We start from the raw sequence: 27,959 nt of genomic DNA, 5'->3' as shown, positions 1-27,959 counted from the left end.
AGGTGTCATCCTTGATCATAAACTCATCAACTCCAAGGAATTTATTGGTCCGTACACAACAAAGAACCTTTCTGTATATCAAGTACGACCCATTGTAATGTCTAATCGCCACAGTATTCAATAAATCAAGACAGAAAAAAACAATTCTTGTTGCCGTCATACTCTAATAGTGCCTTGAATATTAATCTTCCCTCTTTAGTTATCAGAGAATTATGTTTGGTGTAACTTAACGTAGGTTAACACGTAATTATACACCTCTATCCCTATCTTAAATGTTGTCGAACTAAATATGCCTTTCATGAACCATTCCGAGTCCTCTGTGATGGTTACAACAAGCATTACATAGTATTCTGATCGGTGTCTTTCCTCATTCATGCATTGATTCTTTCAGTTCACCAACATTGTGTGTAGATTATTCATTTGCAGCAATCTGATTCCGAACTCCTCACGCTTAATGCGCCCAAATGCTAGACTACACATTCTCTTTCGCATTTACAGCTCTCTGCTCTCTTTTCGCTGCTCTTTTATTCACTATCGCTCTCGAGCGTTAATTCTTCCCAATCGTTCCAAAGAGTATCATTTGTTGAAATCCCTTTCTCTATGCGTAGTCTTCCAATGCGCAGTCATGCATTTAAAACGTGGGAGAGTGGCAGTGAGAGAGAGAGCGGAAAAGAGCGCACTACGCTGCTGCATCGAAAGGAGAAAGGCAGAAGACGAAAACAAGTAACAACAAAACCACAAGAGCAATGAAAATGCCACAAACCTGCCGGCACCGCGCTACGATTCCAGGCAGTTTTTATGTATATACATACATATTTCATTATTGGTGTTGTTGTTGTTGTGCTTGTTGCTGCTGTTAGTTTGCAGCTTGTCCGCACACTTTCTGTCGTCTGGCTGAGCGTTTTATCAGCTGCCTCTACAATTTTACAAATTGTCTCTCTCTCTCTCTCTCTTTGCCATTGCCTCTCCAACGCGTGGAATGCCAAGGCGCAACTAATGCTGACGCAGCCCGCAGCCCGCTGCCCTGTTGCGCCAACCCCTCCCCTTGACCATTGTTCAACGCCCAACGCAAACCCACTCTCGGGGTTCGCTCAGTATTTGTAGCTGTGGCCGTTTTTAGTGCACGTTGGAATCTTGACGCGAGCGCGACGATCGCTCATAGTGTAACCCGCAACCAAAGCGATTCGAATAGCTAAAACCCCGTTTCCCTCGCTTTTTTGCCTGCGATTGTGTTTGTGCGGGCGTGTTAGTTTGTGTGTGTCATAGTCTGCGCATACATACATACATATCTATCGATTTGTGTTGATAAGTTGTCGGTTAGACAGAGAAGCAACTTAATAAACATCTACCTGACCTTTACCAAAGTCTCAGAGCGCCTAACAATATGAGGGAAATTGTGCACTTGCAGGTCGGCCAATGCGGCAATCAAATTGGTTCAAAGGTGCGTATAATCAATATTCCATTAGTGTGCTAGTTTGGACGCCCCTTCTGTTCAATTATTCAGATTTTTTCACTGTATTCCTAACCTCACATCTTAAATTATAAAACAGAATGAAATAAACGCGCTCTGCGCTTTCCACGCTCAATCTCTGTCGCTCTGCTGCCGCTCCCTCTCTCTCTCTCTCTCTCTCTCTCTCTCTTTCTTTCAGTCGCTCGCTCTCTGTGCGTGCTCTCATTTATTGTTTTGCTGCTTTGCCGCATATTGTTTTGCCGGGGTTGGGGCAGACAACAAGCGGTTGCTCTCTCAGTTCGAGAAACTATAGAACTGCAAAGCGGCAACACATACATAAACTGACTCAGCCGACCGTTCTAGAAGTTTTAATTCGCGCTGATTTATCTTATCATGCTAATGATATCAGCGGGCAGGCAGCTGAATGTATTTTGAAGCATTGCACTCCCCCCATAGATCATTTTCAAAAACGTAACATAAACCCAGTGTGCACTCAGACAAAATGTTATGACAGGCGTTTAAAATTGGTTTTTACTGTTTGTTTTTGGCCGGCGATTAGTTCCAAGTAGAGACATATTGACACTTCTAGAAGAAGCACCAAAAACACATGTAAAGCTGTTGTTGATCTTGAACTTTCTGGTGTGAGTAATGGATACAGCGCTTGAATGTATTTCGAAACTTTCGTGAAGGTCTTGTTGGGGCTGTGCTGCTCATATACTGTTTCACGGCTCACACAGTTTGGGTAATTAATGCTAGGGTAAGCTTTCTTTTAAGTGCCCTCTACACATGACTAAATTTACCTGCTGGTTTTTATGATTTTGCGTTACATTACACAGCGGTTGCCTTAGAAAATGCCAGATAATTGGGAACGATTAGGAAATGTAGCACTGCCGTACATACATACATACATACATATGTATGTACATGCATAATTAATGCGGCACAAACAGAATTGTGTATCTTGTAGCTGTTGTATCTATAAGTTTGATAGCTCCCCTCGCCTCTCGACGCTCCCATAGGCTATGACGTGTCTACCTGCTTGGCTACAAGTTCTTATCAGCATTTTGCTATTAGTTAGCCAACACTTGGCCCCACAGCTCGCCTCCCCTAGCCGAGCACCTAGCTAACTAACTACTTGCTAATGCATGAGCTTGTATGTGTGTAATCAGTATGCTTGTTTACAGAAACTTTGAACATAGATAAGTAGAAGTCATAAATGGTTGACAGTTCGTATCGCTAGCATAGCCAAAAATAGGCATTACATATGGCAAAGGCTATTCGCTTGTTTCGCCTGAAGTGTGACACACGCTGGCTGACAGAAGCTGGCCACTTTTTCACTTAACCCCGCATGCTGGCTGCCAATTAAAGGCATACCCAAACAAAAATGGAGAAACAAAAAAAGAAACTGATGAGGCGCAGCCCCAAAGCGCAACTCGGTGCCCATTCTAAGCTAATTTAGCGCATTAATGTTCACTCGCACAATTTACCCCATCATGAAAATCCAGAAACAGCCGCAACAACAACAGAAACAACAACAACGTCAATGAAGTCGTTGACGTTTGACACAGTTTTCTTTTTTCTCGTTGCTGTTTGTTGTGTCTTGTCTTGCTGTGTGTTTCTTCGTTTCCCAGCGCAGTTTTCTCCACACATTAGCCCATCTGCATATTTCGCTTCGTTTCGTTTCGTTTCTGCTTTTTGCCGGCTCTTTACACGCTTTTCCACTTCAATTTTATGTAAACATATTTTCTAAGCCTTTTTTTTTTTTGGTCCGCATCCTACCAAGCTAATTAGGCCGCACTTTGCAATGACAAAGCCATGGCCTATCCCATCAGGTTTTTCATGTGCCCATTTCTCCTTTGTTTTACGCCAGCACAATTTAAAGTTTACTTAAATAAATACATAATTTATAAAATCTGACAATTCGGCGGCTATGCCTCATATATCGATATAAAAACTGTTGTTTCATTAAATTTGCCTATAATAATATTGAGCACAATTTCGCTTCGGACATTATTTACATATAAATTTAAATTTGGTTCATTCTCACTGCGATATAATATTTTGTAATTTAATTGAATGTCAATTTCTGATTAATTGGCTGTCCGTGTGAGTTATTGTTTGTGCGCTAAAATAAATAAATAATAAATATGCAAAACTGCGTGCGTGGCGAAAAATAAGCTCACAAAATAGACAAATTTGTGTCCAGCAGCAGCAAATTGTAGTTATATGTATATATATACATACAAATATTGTATATAATATATGTTTAAATATGCTTTTATGTTAAAAATCAATCGCTGTACAGATAATAAAACAACAGAAAATATACTAAAAATTATGGGGCTTTCAAAGCAGTGTTTCTTTTTTTTTGTACAATTATAACAAATTTGTCATTAGTTTTCAAATTCATAAATCAATAAAAGAGATAACAGAATAAATAAAAGCTCGCAAATGGGCTTACAAAATTATGCAAGGCTTTTAACGTTTAATGTTTTTTAAATACATTTTTTTCTTGTAGCTGATTGAGTATCTATATAAGTATCTAAATAAATACTCTAGTATCTGTAATGACACTCTAATTTAAATGACAAAAACATCAAAAAATGTTGTGAAATGGATGAGATAAACATCAAATGGATGTAGCTGATTCAACATACCTTAACTAAAACTTTTAAAATCGCAGAACAAATTACCCAAGTCTTCAAATAACTCTCCATTTTCGTAACCAATTTCTGGAAGAAACATAGCTCTCGATTAAAAGTTCATTGATAATTAATCTTATTCCAGCTGCACAGTATGTTTTACAATAACAGGCATTCTCTGTTAATCTGTTTTCCGTAGCTAAGTTTTTAAGTTCTGGGCTAATGAGTATGCTAAATGTGAGCAACTGCCGTGTTTACTTTATCTCGGAAACTTCAACAAAGTGATTATCACATTTTCATTGAAATCGCTGTTGCTAACTGAAGTCATATTTTTTTTTTTTTACATTACTTTCTCCCTGGTTTGAGGCAAATCTCAACAAACAGCTTTGCCGCACGATGAGGTAGCTAGGCAGTTGCGAGCCCACGTCACATATCTTTTCTCTTTTTTTTTATAACCTACCCAAATAAAACCTTATTAAAGCTTCTCTCTCATTCAGGGCCAAGTTTTTAAGAATTTTTGAAGCTTTCTCCAGTCCGCATTTAATAAGTACATTAGCTTCTTTTCCACTCTGGAATGTACTACATCAGCCCCCAACGAAAAGAATATTATTTTAGACGCTTTTGTGCTTTAATTTTGCAATATGGCCTTAAGACTTCAATGGCTGTTGTTTAGACGCTGAAATTGATCACACATGCGGGCAAGGATGTATACTTGGTTATGGGGCAGACGGCAACATGCATGCCAGGATATTTCATAAAGGCCTGCAGCGAGCTCTTCTTTCATTATTTACATAAACCTAATTTTCCCTAAATCATTTTGTGAACAATAACAGGGAAAATCTATTTACGGCCCCCTCTAAAAGAAAACAGTAAAGAAACGACGACAGCGAGTAAGCATAAAGCCAAAGAAATGGATATGAAAAAACGTGAAAAAGTGGAAAAGTGAGGAGAAAATTTATAGACAAGTGCAGCGTTGTCGTATTTCAGGCAACAACAAAGCTAAATGCCAAAACGCAAGCAACAGACAATAAAATTAAAGAGTTTGCAAAGCCAACGAAAGCCAAAGGATCCAACGTGGCCTGCACTGCATGCAAATGCCTGAAATTCATGTGTGTGGTGGGTGGGTGTGTGTGTGTCAGAGTGTGTGTGTGTGTATGTGTGTATGTGTGTGCCCGCCTTAGGATACATTTATTTAGCTTATAATGGCAGGGCATCATCGCAGCGCCAAAATAATGCACAAAATTGAATTATCGATAACGTTGGCAACTATCGCAGCTATAATTTCTTTATGGTTACACGTTGTTACATGCATAAAGTGGGCGCTGTGGGCGGCATGGGCGGGGCTGCCACATGCTGTGGCATGTGGCTCATGTTTCTAGCTGGCTGGCAGCCCGAGAGGTACTCGTTGCTAATGCGCCTGGCAATATGCAAATGCAATTTCGATATGGTACTTGCCATGAATTTTATCTGTCGGTGTTTGTTTGATGGTGGAAATAACAACAAGCATTTCATAACTTAGTTGTGGCACATTATAGTTGGCTGGAGCAAGTGGATAACCTGATGAAATGCATGCATGCTTTCAAATATCCAGGCAAGCAAATCAACAGGCACTCAAGCATGCTTGAAAGGACTACGTAGAAAATCAACACGAAGCTGACTTCAGCGTGCTTCACCTACTTTAAAATCAACAAGATAAACTGCTTTCAGACGCGATACTCTTTATGCACTCTTTGCTAATTGTAATCCCTTCATAAATTATAGGACTTTGGAAGAAATTTAGGATTTTCAATCAAAAAATTGAAAAGTAATAATTGGTCAAAGGAAAACCTTAAATACACCTGAGTGGTGTCTAGTTTTCTAATATGCTTTTCCAACATTTCTTTTTTAGAATATAAGAATAAGATAATTATATTTGAAAATAATAACAAATATACTAGCAATTGCAAATAAAAATGATATACTTTGAAGAAATTGAGCTATATTTACATAAATCTATAATTATATTTATATATTTATATGAATTAAAAAAAAATTCAAAACAAACCATTTACAATAGACATGCAAGGAAAGCATTTCAATATGTTTGTTTTGTACTTTATCTCTGTTTAACTTAACGCAACTCAAACTTCATAAGAGTAGTATGTCAGGTACTCTGGACAGAAAAAGCTGTTGCATTGTGTACAAGACTCATTACTCGATATATATTTGTATGTTCTGTTTAGTACGACAAGGCAAGTATTCAAGCAACCCTCGTTAAAATAAAAATAATAAGTTGAATAAAACATAAAAAGTAACAAAATATATACAGTGAATACATGTTTTTGAAAAAAATTGTTCAATTTACATTATAATGCGTTTATGCATACCAAATGAAATTTATCCTCGCACACACATACACACACACGCATACAACAACACACGCGCGCCCTGCGCCTAACGCTATGCAATGCAGAAGAAGGGCGAACAGGGCAGCCCGCGGCAGCAAATGGAGGCAACAGCGCTTCGTTGCACAAATTGATTATGAATAAACAAACGTAAATTTTTATAAATATTTTGCGCGTTTTGTTCGCTGCTGTTGCGAGCATTCTACAAAAAATTACATATTTATGCATTTCTTTGTGCATCGGTGAGCCCATGCAAATTTCTAAATTGCAAATTGCCGTGCAAAAGGCGCATAGATATTAGAAACACATTAGAGAACAGCTATGCCAGAAAACAGCAGACAGCTGTTTTTTATTCTTTTTTTTTTCTTTTGTTGCAAAGCATCGAACTGGCTGCCAGTCTGCCCAGACAGACACTCAGCCAAGTGCAACAGTTGTGGCCATAGGTAAGCCGCTGGAAGCGCCTGACCAGTCCGAGCCCCGGCCAGATGGTGTGGCAGACGCCGGGAGGAGGCATTTTGTTATTTATTTAACACTTTTAAAAAGCATTGCACTCTTTTGCTCATTAATATCTCATGTTGCCCCTTAATGCATGCGGCTGTTGCATGCTTTCAAGAGCCGCCCAACATTCCAGCCGAACCGGAGCCTGGCATATGTTTCATTATCATTGCAGTACACCAGCAAGCCACATTGTTATTGTTGTTCTTTGGTTTTTTTAATACATCGTTTCCTCTTTTTTTTTATATATTATTTTGTTGTCTTTTTTGTTGTGAATTTTCAATTACTTTGGTAATTTTATATTATTGAAATTGTACACCACAAATTGTAATTATGGCGTTTTGCCATTCCACTTGCCAATTGCGCGGACATTGCGCAGCGCGGCAGACGACACCTGAAATAATGCTGCGCTTTTGTAATCTGGTATTTACGAAATAAATAAAACAATAAAAGAGCTGAATGGAAAAACAAACTGTATAAAACTCCAAATGCATTTAAAGCTTTCAGGTTTAATTCGCGCTGCATAATTGTGGATGCAGCCAGAAGCTGTACGGGTGTAAATTATGCATGCAATTGCATTGGCAATAACATATTTTGGCCTTGCACGGCAGGGCGCCGATAAGCAGGCAACAGAAAATAACTTTGGGCCCGGTGCGCAACGGCCAGATAATGCCGACAGATATTAACCACACGCGATAGTAGCCTGGCAAATTTATTGCATAGCGACACATAATTAACAAAAACAAATCATGTGAAATGCAAAAACAAAACAAAAATGAGATATAATCAAGATTTGTTATTGGCTTTGTTTTATTTTATATAAATGGGTTGACAAATTGTACAGCCAAATGGCCAAATGGAATTTGAACATTGGCAAACTATGCATAAAATGGCATAGAGAACACGCCAAACCCCATTAAAAACCAAATGCGGTCAAAATATTTATCATTTATGTGTGTGTGCACTGTATGTGTGTGTGTATACAGGTGGGTAAGCATATGCGAATGTGTGGCCCAAAATATCATAGAAAAATTGACATCGGTTTTATAATTTATAGCAGGTTAGCGCGCGCTTGGCCCAAAGAAATACAAAAACCGCCAACCAAACCACAAATAACAAAATAGTCAAGCGCAATAATTGATCAGGCACAATATTAACAGTTGTTATGTGAATGTGCACACCATGAGGTATTCAAACAAGGTGCAACTGGGACACTCAAATGCAAGGATTCCAAAGCTTATTAGGTAGGAAATATCTAGACGGCAGTTTGCGGCTAGAAAATACTCTTGTTAACTAAGGTTTTATAAAGACTTAAATATGTCATACACGATTATATAATTGGTAAAGTGAATCTGTGTATACTGTGGAAGAACTTACTGTAGCAGAATAAACACTCTTAGCAACATAGATAAAACCGCTCTGTTACATTACTGAGTGTGAGAGATACATAGAGAGCTGAAGGAAGACGAGAGACGGAAGAGAGTTCAGTTTTGGGTCGCGTGTCAAAAAATAGAGAAGTGAGAAGAAAAAACTTGGCTTAATAGCATTTCGGTCTTCTACACTACATACCAAATGATAAACTCGTTTTGCGTATGGTATTCGAAAGTTTATAATTGCAATTTCAATATTCCCATATTACATACATTTCCGCAATCATATTTAACCCGTGCATCTGTCGAATGCAATTAAACCATTTCTTTTATAGAATGCAATTTTTATTCTGTTTCATCAAAATTAAATTTACAACTTATAAAGAGCACTAAATATATATGCAAATATAAAGAGTTAGCATAAATCATAAACTAAAACCAAAAATATAATATCCTATCTGCGCATATTTACATGAAAGCTTTTCAATTTTGGCATTTACCCATCCGATGCGGATCTGTACAGCAAACAGCATTAATTGGATTTTTCATATACATATTTTATTTTACTATTTGGCCATATTTCAGCGCAGCGATAATCGAATTCAATAAGAACATGTAAAAAGGCTTAAACCTGAGATACCCTGCACTCGGGTCTAAATACATATACGAAATATGGACTACCAAAATGTATAGAGTATAATTCTATTAATCTGATTAAGACATTTTATAACACTGTAACTAATTAGGTATTAATGCTATTATCCAATCGCACCGCCTTGACAATCCTGATCTAGAGTAAATCCACGTCTTAGTATCGAAATAACTATTTGCTAGACAACTTAGACAACCCGCTTAACATATTATAGCTGTACAGGGTGTAAAAAAGACAACAAATAGCCGTACAAACTATATCCACTATCCACAAGCATAAAATATTAATTTATATGTGTATGTGGATAAAGATTGTTATTGGCATATTGCAAACTATATAACAAAATGCTATCAGCAAATGCAGCGGATGCCATTGAGAAGTTGCCCTTAAATAATATGAATGCTATTTGATATCCAGTTCTTTATCTGTTGCACTTGCCGTTGATTTAATGACATTTTCAGTCATTAAATTGCTGAAAAATAACTTTTCCAAGTAAATAACACAAATTGTTCAACCATGTTTGCGTCAATAGACAGCAGTTATTTACTCTCTCGCTTCATAGGCAATCGAAACAACAGCAAAAATACAAACAAAAAAATTGAAAATGTCATCTATGTGGTGAAAAACTCTTCACATGCCACAACAACATGCTTATTTACATGGCATATACAAAACCGCGCTGTTATCATGACAATGGCATTAGACAAAAAAATCGTAAATATCTGCGTGAGCATTAAAAAAATGTATAAAAGTAAATATGTAAATATATGCTGATGTTTTTAAATGCTGTATTTTGCGATAATAATCAAGTGACTACAAAATTAAAATATATAATTTATGTATATATATATCTTTGAATGTTGATATTTTAAGCATTGGATACAGAGGGAAATCACATAAGTTGGAATGCTTTCAGCCGTAACAGCTGGGATGCTGAAATATTCACTGCAGTTACCTTATGTGATGAAAGTGCACGCTAAGACCAGTTTTTTGGAAATCCCTCCTGCAAGTGTAGGAAAATCGAGTAAAACATATGAATGAGACTTTTTTGTTTACCATGCGATCAGCCTTAAACACAAAGATCTTTCTTCAAACTCATACATGTTTGACACTTTTCGCAATATTTTCCCCTATTTGAAGATAAAAGCGGGTCAAAGGCTAAGTCGGGGCGTAGTTTTAAGTTTCATGTGATCGGCCTCAAACTTGTTTTCACTACATAAAAACAAAATGAATACGTTTAAATTTGATACGGGCAAGGCCCGGTTATTACCGTTTGTATATGTTAATGTTATTTAAGTTTAAATAACATTAGTTAATTAGAAGTTGTTTAATTATAATAAAAAGATATGAACCAATAATAATTTAAAATAAATTTTAAATAGGAATATGCAAACCCTAATAACGATTTCTGACACAACTATAAGAACTATAACTAAAATCTAAATCAAGTGCGTTCACTTAAGGACTTATTTGACAACATACTTGTCAATAAATATTTTAGGCAATTTTACTTAATTCTGCTATTGTCTTTAAACTTTAAATTTCATCAACAAAAAAAGAATACCGGGTACATCTCGATAGAACACTTGAGTCTTAAATGTGCGGCTGTGACTCATAAGCGCCGGCTCCATTTGAAGCGGTTGGAGCTATCATTTGGCGTTTAACAGCACATGAGCCTCCTGTCAATGTGTGTGTTTGTAAGCATGTATGAGTGTGGCTGGTGTGTTCACACTTCCCGCCCTGACAGTGTTTATTTATTTAGCTATTGCCAAAACGTACTTCAATGCATGAACTTCATATCGCTTGCCACATAAATATTATTATTATTACTCTTTTCGCCTCGAGGCGCCACAGGGCAGGCCATCTAAATAAGCACACATACATATACATATTTATGTAGCAAATGATAAAGTGCATGTCGTGTCATTTCTGTGCATACAGAGCGAGAGCGTGAGAGAGAGGGGAGCCCAAAAACATAACGCCCTATGCAAAATGATAGCGGCAAATGCTCGAAGACTCTGGCCATTAGCAAATATTATTGTTGACTAGGAAGCAGACAGCAACCAGAGGTCATAAACCAACACAGCTCAGACACGCTCCAACACTTCATTCCCTCATGGATCTGCAGCTATTACAAAAACTCAAGTCCCTCCAAATGACAGCAGGTTCATGCAAATAATCGACAGGTTTATGCAGTATGATCAGAGCAACCGGGCGCAAATCAATGTTGTTTAAAGAAGGTCATGCAAATGGGCTGGTTGTCCGCATTATTAATATTTACCTCGGTCTGGCTACAGCAGTACGAATGAGGCAGCCACACGTTGCCCGTTGCCAGATGCTTACACACGCGCACACACACACACACGCACACCCTGCACATTAGTTAAATCAATAGCAGGCCGACCGACCAAATAAACCATAAATATTTACATATCTAAATCGACAATTATTGAAATCTCAATTGAAATTGTTTGTCAACCGCGTATACCTGCACACATGTGTGCGTATACATGTGAGTGTGTGCGTGTGTGTGAGTTGGCCTGGCACAAAAACCTATTCGAAAAAGTACATTATCAACAAAACAAGCAACAAAAAAATAAATTGCTTTAATACTTAACTTATGTTTAGATACGTGAAGCAGTCATTTTGTGACGTAACCGAAGCAATTACACGTGCATACAACATTTATGATATTTTTATATCTAAAATTGCAGTATAAATAAGTTGTATTTTAAGTTGCACAGTTAGTTTAGTTATTCACAATTATATAAACAATGACTGCGTACGAAATGATTTAAGAGTTCAATGGGAAAAGCGAACGCATAAGGTTTAAGCTAAGATTGAAATAAGTTTTCTGAACGGATGTATATGTATACATATTTACATACATAATTATTCATACATGTGAGCTAAATCCCATCAACATCAGATTACAAAATCATATAGTTCTATAGGAAGAATGGGTCAAAAATGAGATTTAATGTGAAACAAATTTCTGTTTTTCGAGGCCTTTCGAGCAAAGAGCTTCAGAATTCTCCTCAAAGGTCTGCAAAACCTTCAGCCATTTGTGTACTTGGGTAAAATGTTGTCTTACACTCTTGCTTTCTCTCTCTCTCTCTCTTTCTCTCTTTCTCCCTCTCGAACTGTATAACTTTTAAGCAATAATCGGATCTTTAATATCGCATCCGGACATTATAAAAATCCTTTACAAAAAACCTTTTGCATCATCTCATTACGATGCGAATTTTTATTAAATTATAGGCATTTGCATTCGTTCGAATATTTTGAAATACTGAATGTCAGCTGCATGAAAAACCATTGCGCATTTTAAATGCATTTCGGCTGAACAACAAAAAACAATAACATAAACACGGCACAGAATACAGAAACCCAATCAAACACCCCAACAGCGAAAAAAAAGCAAACATAACGTGCTGATAATGACAATTAGTGGCCACATTTAAATTGATGCACTTGATGAGAAATGTAATTGCAAATGCAGCAGACACACACACACACACAAAGGCAGTGGCACACGTATATGCGTCTATAGTATATAGGGTAATTTACGGGATAGGCGATTGGTAAAAATTGCATTTTTCTGTTGATGCGAGGCCGCTTCCCAATTCACACGTACGAGCAAATTGAGCGCGTTTATGTGTCTGTAGCAATTACACGCACACTTACAGACACACACACACGCAAATTGCAGCAGCATTGCCAATTCATGGCCAGCGAATAGTGTATAATTATACCGTAGGAGATCGGCCCTAAAAAGTATGCTATGCTATTTTATTGCACTAAACGTCGCCCCTCCCCAGCTCAGCCACATAGAGATGAAGGCCAGCATTCGGCAAAATCCTTTTAGTATTATTACAAAATATACTTGTACATATGGGCGTGACACGCGCCCATTTGGCCGTTAGTGTAGTTTGGGGTACAATTCGTTATTTGCGGCGACGCGCATATAAATTGCATTTTTAAGCAGTCGCCCCCCCCCCCCCCTGCGTTGCCCGGTTGCAGATGGCCAGGTCGCTATCTTGCTTTTAAAAGGGTTTGTCTTTGCTCTTCGCTTCATTTTTGTTGGTTCTTTTTATTTATATTTTTTTTGTGTGTCGCATCAAAATGGTTTATGGCCAATGGCTGCAAAATGTCATCTATCGATGGGCGGCCGTTAAGCTTTGAGTGTGTAGAGAGCCATTTTTATTTTATTGCGGCTTATGACTGAGCTGCGCTGTGCCCGGGAGCAAAGCTCATTACGCTAATGGATGCCACACACTCATACACACTCTTGCACACACACACACTCTTACACACACACATAACATTTACCATACATTGGAATATAATTTCGTTGCTGGCCGCTTAAATTAAAATAAATTGACTTAGTTCACATCGCGCGCTTTGCATTTTAAACGCTCTCGCACACAAATCGCGCGGCTTTTCTGCGCATTTGTAAATTGCCAAATGTTTACCAAAAGTGCTTCAATCCTGTTTATTATTTTTAATTAGTTTAATGCCAATATCGCAAAAATTCAATTGAAAATCAATTCAATGTGCTGCACTCAACGTTACTTTTGACCTGTGCTTATTTTAAATGCAAACTGAATATATTTGTTAAACAAGGCGTTCCTTCTGTGCCTTGCCCTATATATTATTGGTTAAACAAGTTTACAGACAACCACAATCACAATTTTTTTGCTACAAATTAGAAATATCCTTTTTGTAGCTTACTTTAAGTTAACTCTCTTTGTGGACATAACTTCTCAAAAACAGTATCTATATTTCAAATATAATCAGTGAATTTGTGTTGAAAGTCTTTATACTTCTATTTCTCTCATCATTATTATTATATTACTTTAATAGGGTAATGCTTAAAGCTTTTGTTATAGATCAGGCTCAATAATTGCAGGCTTAACTAATTTAACGCTTAATGTCACGCGATGGAATTTTAATTAGAAATAGGGTTTTTAATTTGTTGTCTCCTATAAATATACATATGTTACTTATTTATTCAATTATTTTATTTTAATTGAATTTTTATAAATTTACACATTCCATGCTAGGAGTAAAGTGCAGGTAAATTTAATTACACTATTAAACATACATCACAAAATACTAAAATTAAATTAAATATTTAAATTAAATGCTCAAATTGTAAATTAAAAACTAAATTAAAAAGTTTAATATATAGTTTATTAAACTTGACAAATTAAAAAGCGCATACATAGTTCAAGATAAGCCTGATTAGAATAAATATTTATGTCTGTTGCAATATCTTGAACTATCTGGCTATGATTTATTTGTGCTGCAATTGTTTATTTATGCGTTGCGTGTGCCGCGAGCAAAAACGTCAAATTCAATATTCAAACGCAGTTGCAGCAATTTGGGCGACTCGAACGCCAGACCCAGGGCTATCCCTGGTATATCCCTTGGCGCTCTCAGTCACATCCGTTGCGACATGCACTTCCGTTGCTTTGCGTAGCGCGCATCCTTTGCATCCTCTGCTAACGAAAACCGAAATGTCCTTTTGTCTTAGGAACAAAGCACAAACTGCAGCGCACATTTCTTTGCTGGCCGCAATTAATTTATGCTCGTTTTTTTCCTGCTCGCGACTTTGCCACTTGACTTTTGCTTGGCTGCTCGCCGCGCCGCATTTCGGTTTTTTGTTTGAACGCTTTGAGAATTTTAATTTTGAATTTCTTTTACGAGCGTGGCTATGTGGTCCCATTAAAAAAGACGGCGCCACAAAATGGCTGGCAAAATGGCGCCGCTTTGGTCAACGCACGTTGCCTTTTGTTTACTTTTAATTTGATCACTCTACTTTTTTCCCCCTAATTTCGAAAGTTCTCTAGTTTTTTAACTTGTGCGCAATTTTGTAATTAAGCAATTTGACCGCAGCTAGCAAAAGTTTAACGCAAATGAAGGCAGCGTAATTGTTTTTTTTTCTTTTTGTTTTTTTCATTTCGTTTCCACTTAAAGGGAGTGTTTAAGGCTACTTTATCAGACCCACCTCAAACAGCTGAGACAGGCATGTCAGAAGCATGAGTCGATATCAACAGACGTTCAACGGACAGTTGGACAGCTCTGCAACATTTTTCGACCGTCATTTGCAACAGCAGAGCAAAAGTTTTCACAATATACATTTATAATAAGCTACTTATATAAAAGCACAGCAGAAACAATAGTCGAGTGTGTTGACAGGGCATATACCCTTAAATGAAGTCCCAATTGGACTGATAAACTTTCGTATTTTATGCGTAAATATACTCATACGCAAGAAAGGGAGACAGATATAGAGCGACAGACAATTCAATTATATTATTATATTATGCAATGATCCCTACTTTACTTGAGGTCATGAAAATCGCATAGAAGAGCGTTATTTAGAAGGGAATCAAAAGTTGGTTTAATATATATGTACATCATTCAATGAGTTACACAGTGCATGTTGAAGTGAATATACCTCATTCCAGGGTATGCAAAGCGTAGCACCCCTTTGCGAGCAGCTCAGCACTCAATGCCAAGAGCAAACAAACAGCTCAAAAGTAGTCGAAAAGAAAAACGCTTATCTGCAATTGGCTTCGTAAAATATACGAAAACATATTTAAATTTCCCCACAGGCAACAAGTGCCGGGGCAACAGCAGGAACAGAACAAAGTCAGTCAACTAGTTGTCTCCCATGCGGGCGGCTCGAAGCACACACACACACACATATAAACACCAACACGCCCACTCAACCAACTGCCAACAAGCAAGCAAACAAATACAAGCTAAAGCGTATGCAAATCAAAGTTATTGTCAGGCCAAAAGTGTCTACCGATGCGTACAATTGAGTGTCATATTTCCAGTTTGTTATATATGCAAAGGCAACGGAAAACTGAGCTACAACATGCCGCCCACACGCCAACCACACCCACTCCCACTCCACATATGAGGTCCAACTTTATGCAAGGGTAAACTCAAGTCTAAACTTTTTTATTTCTCGTTTTTTTTATACTTAACTTCTTGCGCTCGTTTTTTGGTCATGCAACTTGTTATCATTGTTGCGTGCCTAAAAGCCAATGGAGAAATGAAACTTTGCCAACGAACAGCGGTAATGCAAACATTTATGCTACGCCAGGATTAACATAACAACAAAAATAACAACCTGTGACATACGCGCCAATCCAAACAGTGTGTGTGTGTGTGTGTGTGTGCGCGCATGCAATCAATGGTTATCCAATTTTAGGCAACATTCTAAAAGTGCTCAAACTTTTACCTTCGACTATAGCTATTATTCTTATACAGTCTTATAAGGCTATAATAAATTTGTGCAAATATAAGAGAGGGATGGGCAGCAGAAAGCAGTGAAGGTACGCTTGAGTAAATATGATATATCCTGTTATTCGTGTCCGTCTATATAGTCTTGCCATCTAAAGAAGAGTTAAAGCCGTCCAATTAAATCTACATGTATAATTCAAAGAGTCTAATTTTCTTCCGATTAAAGTAAAATTTAGTATATTTGAAATAAGTTTGTATATGTTATTTAATATAAGGGTATCTGCTAGTCGACTTTATCTTTCTTATTTCCCAACTACACTTACAAGGCATAGGGCATATTCTGCATACTCCTCACATCTGATTAAATTACAATTTAATATATTTGAAATTATTTTGTATATGTTATTTGATATAAGGGTATCTGCTAATCGATATCGACCGACTTTATTTTTATTTTTATTTGTCGTACAAGGACCTTTACATATTTTGAGCTCTACATATCGCTTATTAGTGCATCCTTTTCTTTAAATATAAAATTATATTAGCTAAAGGTGCTGCTTTATTATAAACGGATCTTCTAGACACAAGTAATACATTTTTATATATACGAGCTGGATATGCCCGATTCAAGTATTTTATTCTAAGTTAAGACATTAGCTTAAAAACACACTTGTGAACAATGAGGAAGCGAGGTAATAAATGATGATTAATTGGGTGTAAATACATTTTAAATTGAATTACTTTTTGTATTCCAAATAACAATGGGAAGGAAAATTCTAATACGTAATTGCCTTTGTCAGCTAATAACAGCAAACATTATTAGTCTACCAAGGCAATAGCTCACTGTAGTGTAACTTCATAAATACAGTGAAAACTCACTTGGGCGGACAGAGACCGTCGAGTAATTTTAGATCACCCAAGAGGAGTTTGGCTTGATTTATATTGGTTTGAGAGAAAATATACGCCCAAGCGTGTTGTCTGCCCTAATAGAAATGTCCATTATGCGAGTTTTTACTGTATATCCAGCTAACGACAATTTAATACACTAAGTACTTATATAGAGAACATGGTGTTTGACAGTTCATGCGTGAATGTGAGCGAGGTAGAGACATTAAAATAAATATATGCGTTAGAGTGTTCGATGGCAGGTGTAATGCGTCGTCTTCTAAAAACGCCGAGCTTTATGAATAATTTACAGATATTTACGAGCTCGACAGGCACTTAGAAAGGTCCTGCTATGGCCACAACACAAAGGAGACACGACAATCAAGTAATGATACGAAGCGTCAGCTCTTGCGGTTTCTCATACGCGCAAAACATTTTCGAATGTTGGAAATGTGCAAAATGTCATGTGGTTGTGAATACGAAATGAATTACATACATATATGTACATCAAAGGGTATTCAGAGACGCCTTTAGCTGCATACATTGTCATTATTTCTTTTGTTAGGGTAGTTGTTAAATCCATAGTTAATACACTCAAGAGTTGACGTCATGCTACGTTTGGTCAATGTATAAAAAGTTTTCTGTCTTTTCGGGCAAAAAGCATAAATTAAAACTTGTAGCATGCCCTTCATGAATCCAATCTCGGACAATAATATATGAAATGCCGAGAAAAAGAAATTAATTCACGACCCTTGGCGCTTAAGTCCATTAAAAATCATTCCGATCAATGTGAGTGGGGGCGGCGCACATTGCGATTTTCTCACAATTAGCATTTTGGCATCCACTCCAGCTTTCACCAGCCGCCGGCCCGTATACACATACACGCGCGTACACACACACACACACACACACACACACATTCACACACCTGGCCAACAAAAGCGAACGAAACGATTGAAACATTTTTAAAAATTTGAAATTCATATGCGCAACAAACGTGAAATGTTTTGTGAAGCGTATTGGGCAATAAAACCAAAACCAAAAAAATATCAAGAATACTCTACTCGAAACTGCTCGACTACGAAATACCCAAAATCTTCTATTACCAAAACTAGAAGCAGCTCGCGCTACGCAATTAATGCTTAAGCCAACAATATTACATTTTTACTTATTTATTGAATAAAGGTAGAAACTGACATAATAAAGCAAATAATAACTCCCTCTGCTGGATTTGAACTCGCACTTCCATCATCCGAACGAACTAACTGCCTTCGCCTCATACCTTAAGGTCATATAAGTAACTTTCGAAGTTTATCGGAAGCCAAATACAACTGAATTAAAATAACAGAACATATTACAGAGATTGTTAAAATTCGGTAAAGAATACACGCATATGAATGTATTTACGTCAAGCATACAGATATTATTGCGCTAGCTGTGAGATAGGGGGCGGTATCCAATAAATGTTATATACATGAACCGAAAAGCTATAAGGCTCTTCAAACCGAAAAGAAAAAGCAGGATTTCTATATTCATTTTTTGCGATTGTTTAAAAAAGGGGGCAACTTATCAATGAACTAATAATGCCTAATGATACTGACCAAGGTTATGTATACTTTATGGGATCGAAAATGCTTCCTTCTGCCTGTTTTCATATGTTTTCAGAAGACCAACCATTATACCCTTCTTACCCATGCTCATTGTATTCAGGGTATAAAAAAAATAAAAAGTCAGGCCACACGCAAGAAAAATATACGTGCAAACAAATACGATATAAAAGCGGACGGAGTGTTGGGCTGCAGGGTAGAGGGCGGAGTATGGAGTGCAGAGGTAAAAAAGCAAAATCGCTGAAGCACTCGACCCATAGGAAAGCGGCAAAAATAAATAAATATATGAAAACACCTAAAAGGATTCAATTATTCCCCCTCGTTACACAACAAAAAATAACACGAAGCTCACTCTCTCTCTGCCTCTGCGGCGAAAAAATGCGCGCCCATAAAAGTATGCAACAGAAATTGCTCACGGCATATAAAGTGCTCCCGCTCCCATGCATAGGTGGGGGCATATAGCAAGGCGGGCGGGGCGCTTGGAGCATATGCACGCGCATAAATCGCAACCAGATAGGTACCAGAACGATGACGATGACATTGGCGTTGGCGCTGCCATTGGTATTGCCCATAAAAGCAAGCGGCATGTAAAAAGGACACTCATATTTATATGCACTGATTGCCAAAGCAATGCAACCCAAGCACACACACACGCGCGCGCGCACAGTGCTGACACATGCGAAACGATACGATATATTGATTGAAAAATAATATTTAAGCGCCGCGCAGTAAACTGTAAAAAACTGCGAGCCAGCTCGTCATATCTCATTGCATAGAAATGGGCAATATTATGAAATGTCGGGCATACGACATCTAGATTATTTATATTTATTTGTATTATATGGAATTTTGTTAAAATTCTTCAATTGATATCAGAAAAATGGCAGGGGAACCGAATATATTAAAATAAAATGATACCCGCCCCTTAAATAAATCAAATGAAAAGATTAAAAAGGTTCACAATAATATGAATATTATTAAGATTTGTCCAAATTGTTGTATTCTTTGTAGTTCTGGGAAATAATCTCAGCGGAGCATGGCATCGATCCGAATGGCTACTATCATGGCGAATCGCATCTGCAGTACGAGCGCATAGATGTCTACTACACTGAGGCAAGCAGCGGCAAGTATGTGCCCCGCGCTGTGCTCATCGATCTGGAGCCGGGCACCATGGACTCGGTGCGTCAATCACCCATGGGTCAACTCTTCAGGCCCGATAACTTTGTGTTCGGCCAGTCAGGAGCGGGTAAGTGCTACAAGTGAATTAGTTGCAAGTGCTTGTTGAATGTTGTATTTTGTTTAGGCACAAAGGGGAGCACTATAGCCATGTCCTTGTGTTTGCCTTACGGCAGTTTCACCGTTAATCATTGTCCTTCCCTCCGAAGTACATCGGACAGCGTTTAGCTAATGCATTTCAGCTGCTCATTAATGCTGCCATGTCGTGGCATGTTACACACACACAAACACACAAACACACACACGCACACGCTGCACACACATGGCCAACTAGTTGAAACTCCCGGCCAATCGACCGCTCTGCATCTGCAGATCCGCACGTCCTGCCTGCGTATGCTTTTGTTTTTCCTCGCAAAATGCGCCCCACGGCTGATCGGCAGTTTGTTCAGCTTGTCATTTTGGTGGCCCTCATCATCGACCATATACCTGGCAATAGTTGTTCCAGCAACAGCTGCAACAACAACAGCAGCTAGTTGCAGCAGCTGCAGCAAGAGCACATAATGTGCTGTTGTCATTGCTTTGATAAGTTCAAACAAGATGACGTTGATGAAATTGCGGCTGGGTTCCACTTTCTATAAGCAATCCTGATAAGCCAGCAGTGGATGGACAACTACAAAGGTGGCTGGACCACCATTAGACGGTTGTCACATACTGATTTTTTTTACTCCTCTTGTTGTTGTTGTTGTTGCGGTAATTGTCGCTGTTGCTGCTTGTGCTGGAGACATGGCTGTCCGGATTGTTGATGATAATTGCAATTATAAAATAGCCTGCGGATGACGATGAAAATTAATTTCGTACATGTCACTCATCACAACATGTTGATATTATTGTCGGTCGTGTTTATGTGTGTATGTTTTTCTCTGTGCGTGCCCGTGTGCGGGTCTGTATGTGTATGTGGAGGGGGAGTGTGAGTGTGAGTGCTGCTTAGTTAATTATGTTATTGCATATCTACTTGCATATGTCCATCAACTGACCTCGACTTTCTGCTCTCCAACAGGCAACAACTGGGCCAAGGGCCACTACACAGAAGGCGCCGAGCTGATCGATTCGGTGCTAGAAGTTATGCGCAGAGAATCCGAGGGCTGTGACTGTCTGCAGGGCTTCCAGCTGGCCCATTCACTGGGCGGCGGCACTGGCTCTGGTCTCGGCACTCTCCTCATTTCGAAAATACGCGAGGAGTACCCGGATCGCATCATGAACTCCTTTTCGGTGGTGCCCTCACCCAAGGTAAGTGCGCACCGTTGCACAGCTGCAGATCACACACGCACTCACATTCGCGCTGCTCTCATCATTTTGGCCAGGGCAATCCGCTTAGGCAAATCAGCTTAGCCCACAAATTAGTTTAGCGCCGTTTGTAAGCCGTCGTGCGACCATAAAACGCTTTACACCCGCACGCGTTTTTGTCTAATAACCAAAATGGGCCGCACCATGGCAACAAATGTATAGCCTGCACCAAAGCCTTTTTGTACGTGCCACAAATTATTATGACACGAATGTTGTTGGCATAGCCTTTCGGAGGCTTTCATTACATTAGTGATTATTGCATTTAATACATGTCAGGTGTTTTGCTAATTTTAGTATATAAATACTCATTAATGTTCTCAGTAAATGCAAAACTTTTTTATAATTATAATTATTCCTGGTTTAAGCTTCTACAATGTCTCCTTTACCCATCGATTCAATGGTTGATCTATTGTACTTTTATTTAATATTAAACATATCAGATGTTTTTTCCTAGTTAGACTTATAAGAGGTATTCCTGAAATGTGAAATAGCCTTATATCTCCTTAAAGCTTGGTTCATAGATAGAATTTATATCTTGCTTTGAGCGCAACTAAACTTATCTCTTCTCTTTAAATGAAAATTTCCAAAATTCGGTGTCAACCAATAATCATTTTTATTTATTCCCGATTTTGTTTTACATTTTCGCCAATTTCTATTGATGTCATTTATTGTAAGCGGTACGCGTAGCTGCCAAATAATTCTAATTAATTTGCCGCTGCATTTTGAGCCGCCAACAACCTGCGGCTAATTGACAGTGCAATTTTGGTTGGCCAGTGCATAAGGAAGAGGAACTTTGTGGCAGCCACATCTGTGCGGCGGGTCGCCTCCACAATGGCTGCATTCTGACACGCTTCAATTATTGCTTAATTAACCTAGTTGCATATTTTACACGCACGCCCTGCCCTGGCAGCACGTGAGACGCCTTCATTTGCATTATAATCATCGTGAGCATTTAATTACATTTCGACATTTAATTAAATTAATTTAGTGGCAAATTGATTGTCAATAACAGGCGGTGCCCAATATCCACAAGCGAATAGCGAGCAGCGTATTTAATGCATTCCCTTTTTTTGTTTTTTGTTATCTATCAAAATGATTATTTATTTTAAAACTGCATAAAATTAGTGGGTCAGGTTTTCAATTTTTTTATAGTTAAAATGGAATTTAAAGCTTTTGAATGCCCATTCATTGCGACTTTCAACAGAATGTGAAACCTTAAGGCTTGTCAAACTGCCGAATCTTTGGACTAACCACAACCAACAAGCCACAACAATAATGAAAAAGAAATGAAATCTAGGAAAATGTTTGTGTGTTCATGTTATTCATTTGATACTCTGCAAACATATTTTATTGGGGTAGCCAGCATATCTTATGCGAGGCTTAGTCGAGTCTTCTTTCTTATAGAAGTCAAAAATAGAAGAGTATTATAATTTTGATAAGAAGGAGACATATCCGACCCCATCTTTGATAAACATCAACAGTCGAGTTGAAATAGCCATGTCCGTCTGTCTCTTGCGAACTAGCCTCTCAGTTTTAAAGCTATCGTCTGGAAACTTGTCTTTGTATGCAGTAGATATACAACAAAATGGATCGGATCACTATATCGTATAGGATATATTGCTATTGGAACGATCTGTCAAGAAGTAGATTCTTGTATGGACAACTTTTTTGTTTATCAAGATATCTTGACCAAGCATTTATAAGTTTCACTCATATATATACCAAATCTTATCAATATCGGACCACTATATTACATAGCTGCCCTATCCTTAACGCGATCAGTCATTGTATAACAAAACATTCGGTTTCCAAAAATTTGTTCATCAAACTCAGCATTTACGAGCTTCACTATTTTTTAATATCTGCAAGGATATTTAGATCTTCAGCGTGCCGTAGATATCCTTAACTTCCTGTTTTTTCGGGTTTGCTAATACAAAGCATGCTATTACCAAAATCTTGTCTTCGTATTTTAAAAGACATTATAAATATATACCCTTAATTGCAAATTAAAAATCATGCGATAAGCTTTTCTCTAAGAATTGCCAGTTTATTTGTCTTGCGATGAAGATAACCTGCTTCTTAAACTGTTTACAGGGTATACAGAAGTACAATAGTAAAATACAATTGAACTTAAAATCAAATACATGCCCATTACTTTTACAAGTGTAAATATGCCTCAGATGGTTTAGCCTGGCACTCGATTTAAAAGGCGAGCAGAAAAAGTTTATTGATGCGTGAAATTAGCATTCGACAAACTGCTCATGGCCCATATATATCTCAGTCTCCCACTTTCTCTCCCTCCTGCTCCCGAGATTTTTAGTTTAGCACTCACATAGTGCATATGCAGATCGAATGAAACTTACATTTTGTTGCTGTTTAATTTATTACCGTCACGCTTGAGCAACAATGATGAACAAAACTATGTGAGAATGCGAGTCCACGCTCCGCACTCGTCATTGGGTCAGCTAAACCCCATTTTGGCCAGTTGCCCAGGCCCTCCTATGGGAAGGGTTGCTGGAATTGTTATTTATGCGCTTGGTCTGGCGAATTACCGCAATGTTTTGGCATTGGCGGCCATTTTGTTGCGGCCAGGACATGACACACGCCTGTCACTTAATACGCATTTGAAATTTATGCGATAACTCGCACATTTTAATAGTCATCTATTTTTTATGCGCTTTGCCAGTTTGTTATAAATGCTTTAAAGTTTAATCAGATTAATAAATTGGCATATTTGTAAAAGCATTTAATTGGGCCCATTGATCCTGCGCAGCATTGCAGCCATGTGGCAAATCCTTTTGGATTTGTGCATGGCAAATATTTTGCCTGAGCAGTTGGCAAATACAACTGCAGTAACAAATATGTGTAAGTTATGCCCGGGCATAACTCAATATAATTAGATTCATGTAGTACCTGTTCCAGGTGACCGTTCGTTATCGCCCCAGGACTGCACCATTAAATAATTGCAAGGATTTATGGGCAAACATTTTGCTTTGCAAACAGCAACTGCATTTTGCAGGTAGTGCAATGCATCTTGCCAGGCAAATAGAAGCCTAACCAAAGTATTACACATAATTTTCAGCTGCTGCAAGCAAACACAACAAACGCACACACGCACGCACACACACACGCACATGAAGTGTTGTGTGCAATATGCAATTGCATTTATGCAACAAATGTTCGACCGTATGCCCGTCCGGGCCCCAACACTTTACCAACAGCAGCAGGTGGGCGTCGATTGGGGCAGCCCCGTTTTCCTTATCCGTTTCCATTTACGATATGGAGCATTGTGCATATGCATCTGTTGTGGAAATGCAATTTTCATGTACTTCGCTTGACGCATTCCACAACAATGCAAACTCAAAATACATTTTCAAAATCAGAAACGAGTTTCTATTTTCTTCATTTGAAACATGTTGGCTGCTAGTTGAAGCTTAGAATTATTAAGATACTGTATACACGGGTAGATAAAATCGGAAATGGGCATAAGCTGCAATGGATATGGCTTTAAATGCATTCTAATTGCATTTAATTGGCGTGCACAGGCCTTTCGTTTGATCTAATTTGATGAATAGATATTCATTATGTTTGAATATATTATTCCTTTAATATAATTAAATTCATATGCAATGTGATTAGTTTTCTCAATACTGAGATTGCTGTTGTTTACCTTTACCTGTCGTAAATGGGAACAGGTGAAGGCAGCTGGTTTCCACGAAATCTTGACAAAGTGCAAACGGAGACGGTTTCAATTAGTGTGAAGGGCAGTCAATGCGAAATGTTCTAATTTCTTTTACTAGTCTCTAATCACGTCTATTCATCATATCGTATCTACCAACTTGCGTTTCATTAGCTCTGGCAATTAATAAATATATGTATTTGCTTTTATTTTTCTTGCATGCAATCGCCATCGCCTGCGCCGCTGTTCGCTCCCGCCCATAGGTATCCGATACTGTCGTGGAGCCGTACAATGCAACGCTCTCCATACACCAGCTGGTGGAGAACACAGATGAGACGTTCTGCATTGACAACGAGGCGCTTTATGATATCTGCTTCCGCACGCTGAAGCTCTCGTCGCCCACGTATGGCGATTTGAATCATCTGGTTTCCGTAAGTGAATTTTAATCAACAAACCAACTAATGTGTGTGTTTCGGTTTTGTGTTTGCACTCCCATACCCTGTTCCCACAACATCGTCCCCGTCCACGTCTACGTCCACATCGTTGTTGTTGTCGTCAAGGTGTCCGAGGTGGTCGTTGAGCCATACAATGCGACTCTGTCGGTGCATGAGCTGTGCGTGAACACAGACGAGACGTTCTGCATTGACAATGAGGCCTTGTACGACATTTGCTATCAAACTCTGCGCCTTGGCTCACCCACCTACCAGGATCTCAATCATTTGGTGTCTGTAAGTAAATGGCAAAGGATCCAACAACAACAACTCGCTACCTAAATTCAGGAATAACAATCGCAAACAAAGCCAACTATTTGTACAATCCCTTATAAAGAATCTCTTTCCCGTCTAGATCACAATGTCTGGCGTGACCACCTGCTTGCGTTTTCCGGGCCAGCTCAATGCTGACCTGCGCAAACTGGCTGTGAATATGGTGCCCTTCCCGCGGCTGCACTTCTTCATGCCGGGCTTTGCGCCGCTTACGGCCAAGGGTTCGCAGCAATATCGCGCGCTCACCGTCGCCGAGCTGACCCAGCAAATGTTCGATGCCAAGAACATGATGACCGCCTGCGATCCCAGGCATGGCCGCTACCTAACCGTAGCCTGCATCTTCCGTGGTGAGTGTTGAGACCTTTTTCCTGATAAATGCCCGCTGTTCGGGTTTCACTCTTAAGCGGCGTTGACATGACTCGACAGGACGCCACGTGCTCTCTGACCTTTTGCTCGCGAAGCTCACGTGAAAGGCAGCCGCGCCTGCATTCCAGCGAAAAAAAAATGAAAAATAGTGTTTTAACAACAAGACCCAAACAGCCACAGAATACGCGGATATGAGCTTGTGGCCAACTGTCTGTGTGGGCTTAGGCTTAGGTGTCCGCTGCGCAGCTAACGCGGCTTAGGACCAACTTTGTCGCTTTGTCATGGCCAGCAGTTGGCGCACCTGTCCGCCCGATAGGCCGGCGGCCCAGAGGCAGGCACGTAGCGCGCCTTTGCGACAGCGACAATTTTATTAGCAAACGCAAAGCCTACTTATGGGCGCCACTAGAAATGATTAATGCACGTCGACTGGCGGCTAAAAAGGCTGCAATCCGTCAGCGCGCACGTAGCTCAAATTTGTTTGTGTCCAGCCCCCGTCCCTGCCATCTACCAGCTTGTACCAAGGCGAATGAGGGAAAGGGGGGTCACATTTTTTCGCGCTAATTTTTAAATTAATAAACTGCTGCGCTGTGGCGCCCAAAAGTATGCCGCATAATATTTCATTTGTTATTCCTTGTGTGCCTAGCAGCCGAACGCCCGAACGCTCGAACGCCCCTCCTGCCCGCCCGCACGCATTTCGCCTTTGACTGATGACTCGCAAAACGCGCGTAATTAGAAATTTACTTTCAAGATCCATTTGGGAATTGCGAGTTTCGCTCCCAGTCCCCAATCCCAATCCCGCGACCGCCGCTTGACACGGCTTTTGGGCCTTAACTAATCATGCTGAACGTGACTTAAGGCTGCAGCGCCAGTGCCTGTCGCAGGCCTCGTCGCCTCCCCACGTTCCCGCGTCCGTTTGTCCGCGCTTGCAAAATAATTAATCACAAAAATGAGCGCCAGCTAAAAAAAAAAAAGAAAACAACCAACAAGAATTTAAACAGCTTTTTTAGTTGCCTCATGGGACTGTTTCTGTTGGTGTCCGTCCGCAGCCCGCCCACCTAAAGGCAGGCATCGGCACAGGAATTGCCCAGGTGGCCAAGTGCGTTGGCAGGGCTTAGAAGCCGTTTAGTATTTCATATTCAGGGATTTGGGGATTTACTTGACGCTTCAAAGCCAACTCAGCTTTTGATGTGAAAGAAAGCGAAAATGCGGAAAAACTGATGCCAGCAAAGTTCAAGTATTTTTACACTGCACTCTTAATAATTAACAGGACCCATGTCCATGAAGGAGGTGGACACACAAATGCTCAACGTGCAGAGTAAGAACAGCAGCTACTTCGTCGAATGGATACCCAACAATGTGAAGGTGGCCGTTTGTGACATTCCGCCACGCGGCCTCAAGATGGCGGCCACATTCATTGGCAACACAACAGCCATCCAGGAGATATTCAAGCGCATCTCCGAACAGTTTACGGCCATGTTCCGCCGCAAAGCCTTCCTGCATTGGTACACTGGCGAGGGCATGGATGAAATGGAGTTCACCGAGGCGGAGAGCAACATGAACGATCTGATATCCGAATATCAGCAGTATCAGGTACGACACGAGCTGCAGCTTACTTTGACTTACCTATGATGCTCATAATCCATATCCGTTTACTCTTTCCAGGAAGCCACCGCTGACGACGAGGTCGAGTTCGACGACGAACAGGCTGAGCAAGAAGCTTACGAGTCGGAAGCACTGCAAAACGGCAATGCCTAAACAAGAACTCGACACTTTCGCGTTTTACTTGTTATCTGCAGGACTATCTATTAGACTAGATTTTCAAACATGCAGACACACGGAATGAAAGTTAATAAACAGTAAACATAGTATTTCATTTTCTGTA

General features: G+C 39.3%; 1 protein-coding gene across 1 annotated transcript; it reads left to right on the top strand.

The window, feature by feature from the left end:
- The first annotated feature begins 1,128 nt into the window (after positions 1-1,128).
- betaTub97EF (beta-Tubulin at 97EF) lies at positions 1,129-27,959 on the top strand. Its single transcript, XM_064695203.1, has 7 exons — positions 1,129-1,441; positions 19,760-19,994; positions 20,982-21,211; positions 25,211-25,378; positions 25,794-26,058; positions 27,345-27,667; positions 27,740-27,959. The coding sequence occupies exons 1-7, from the start codon at positions 1,385-1,387 to the stop codon at positions 27,830-27,832; spliced, it is 1,371 nt and encodes a 456-aa protein (XP_064551273.1). The 5' UTR covers positions 1,129-1,384; the 3' UTR covers positions 27,833-27,959.

Source organism: Drosophila montana, unplaced genomic scaffold, assembly GCF_035044405.1.
Source record: "Drosophila montana isolate Dmon_TW-CO22-7 unplaced genomic scaffold, ASM3504440v1 contig_3733_1, whole genome shotgun sequence".
NCBI lineage: Eukaryota > Metazoa > Arthropoda > Insecta > Diptera > Drosophilidae > Drosophila > Drosophila montana.
This window is presented reverse-complemented; position numbering and strand designations above follow the sequence as displayed.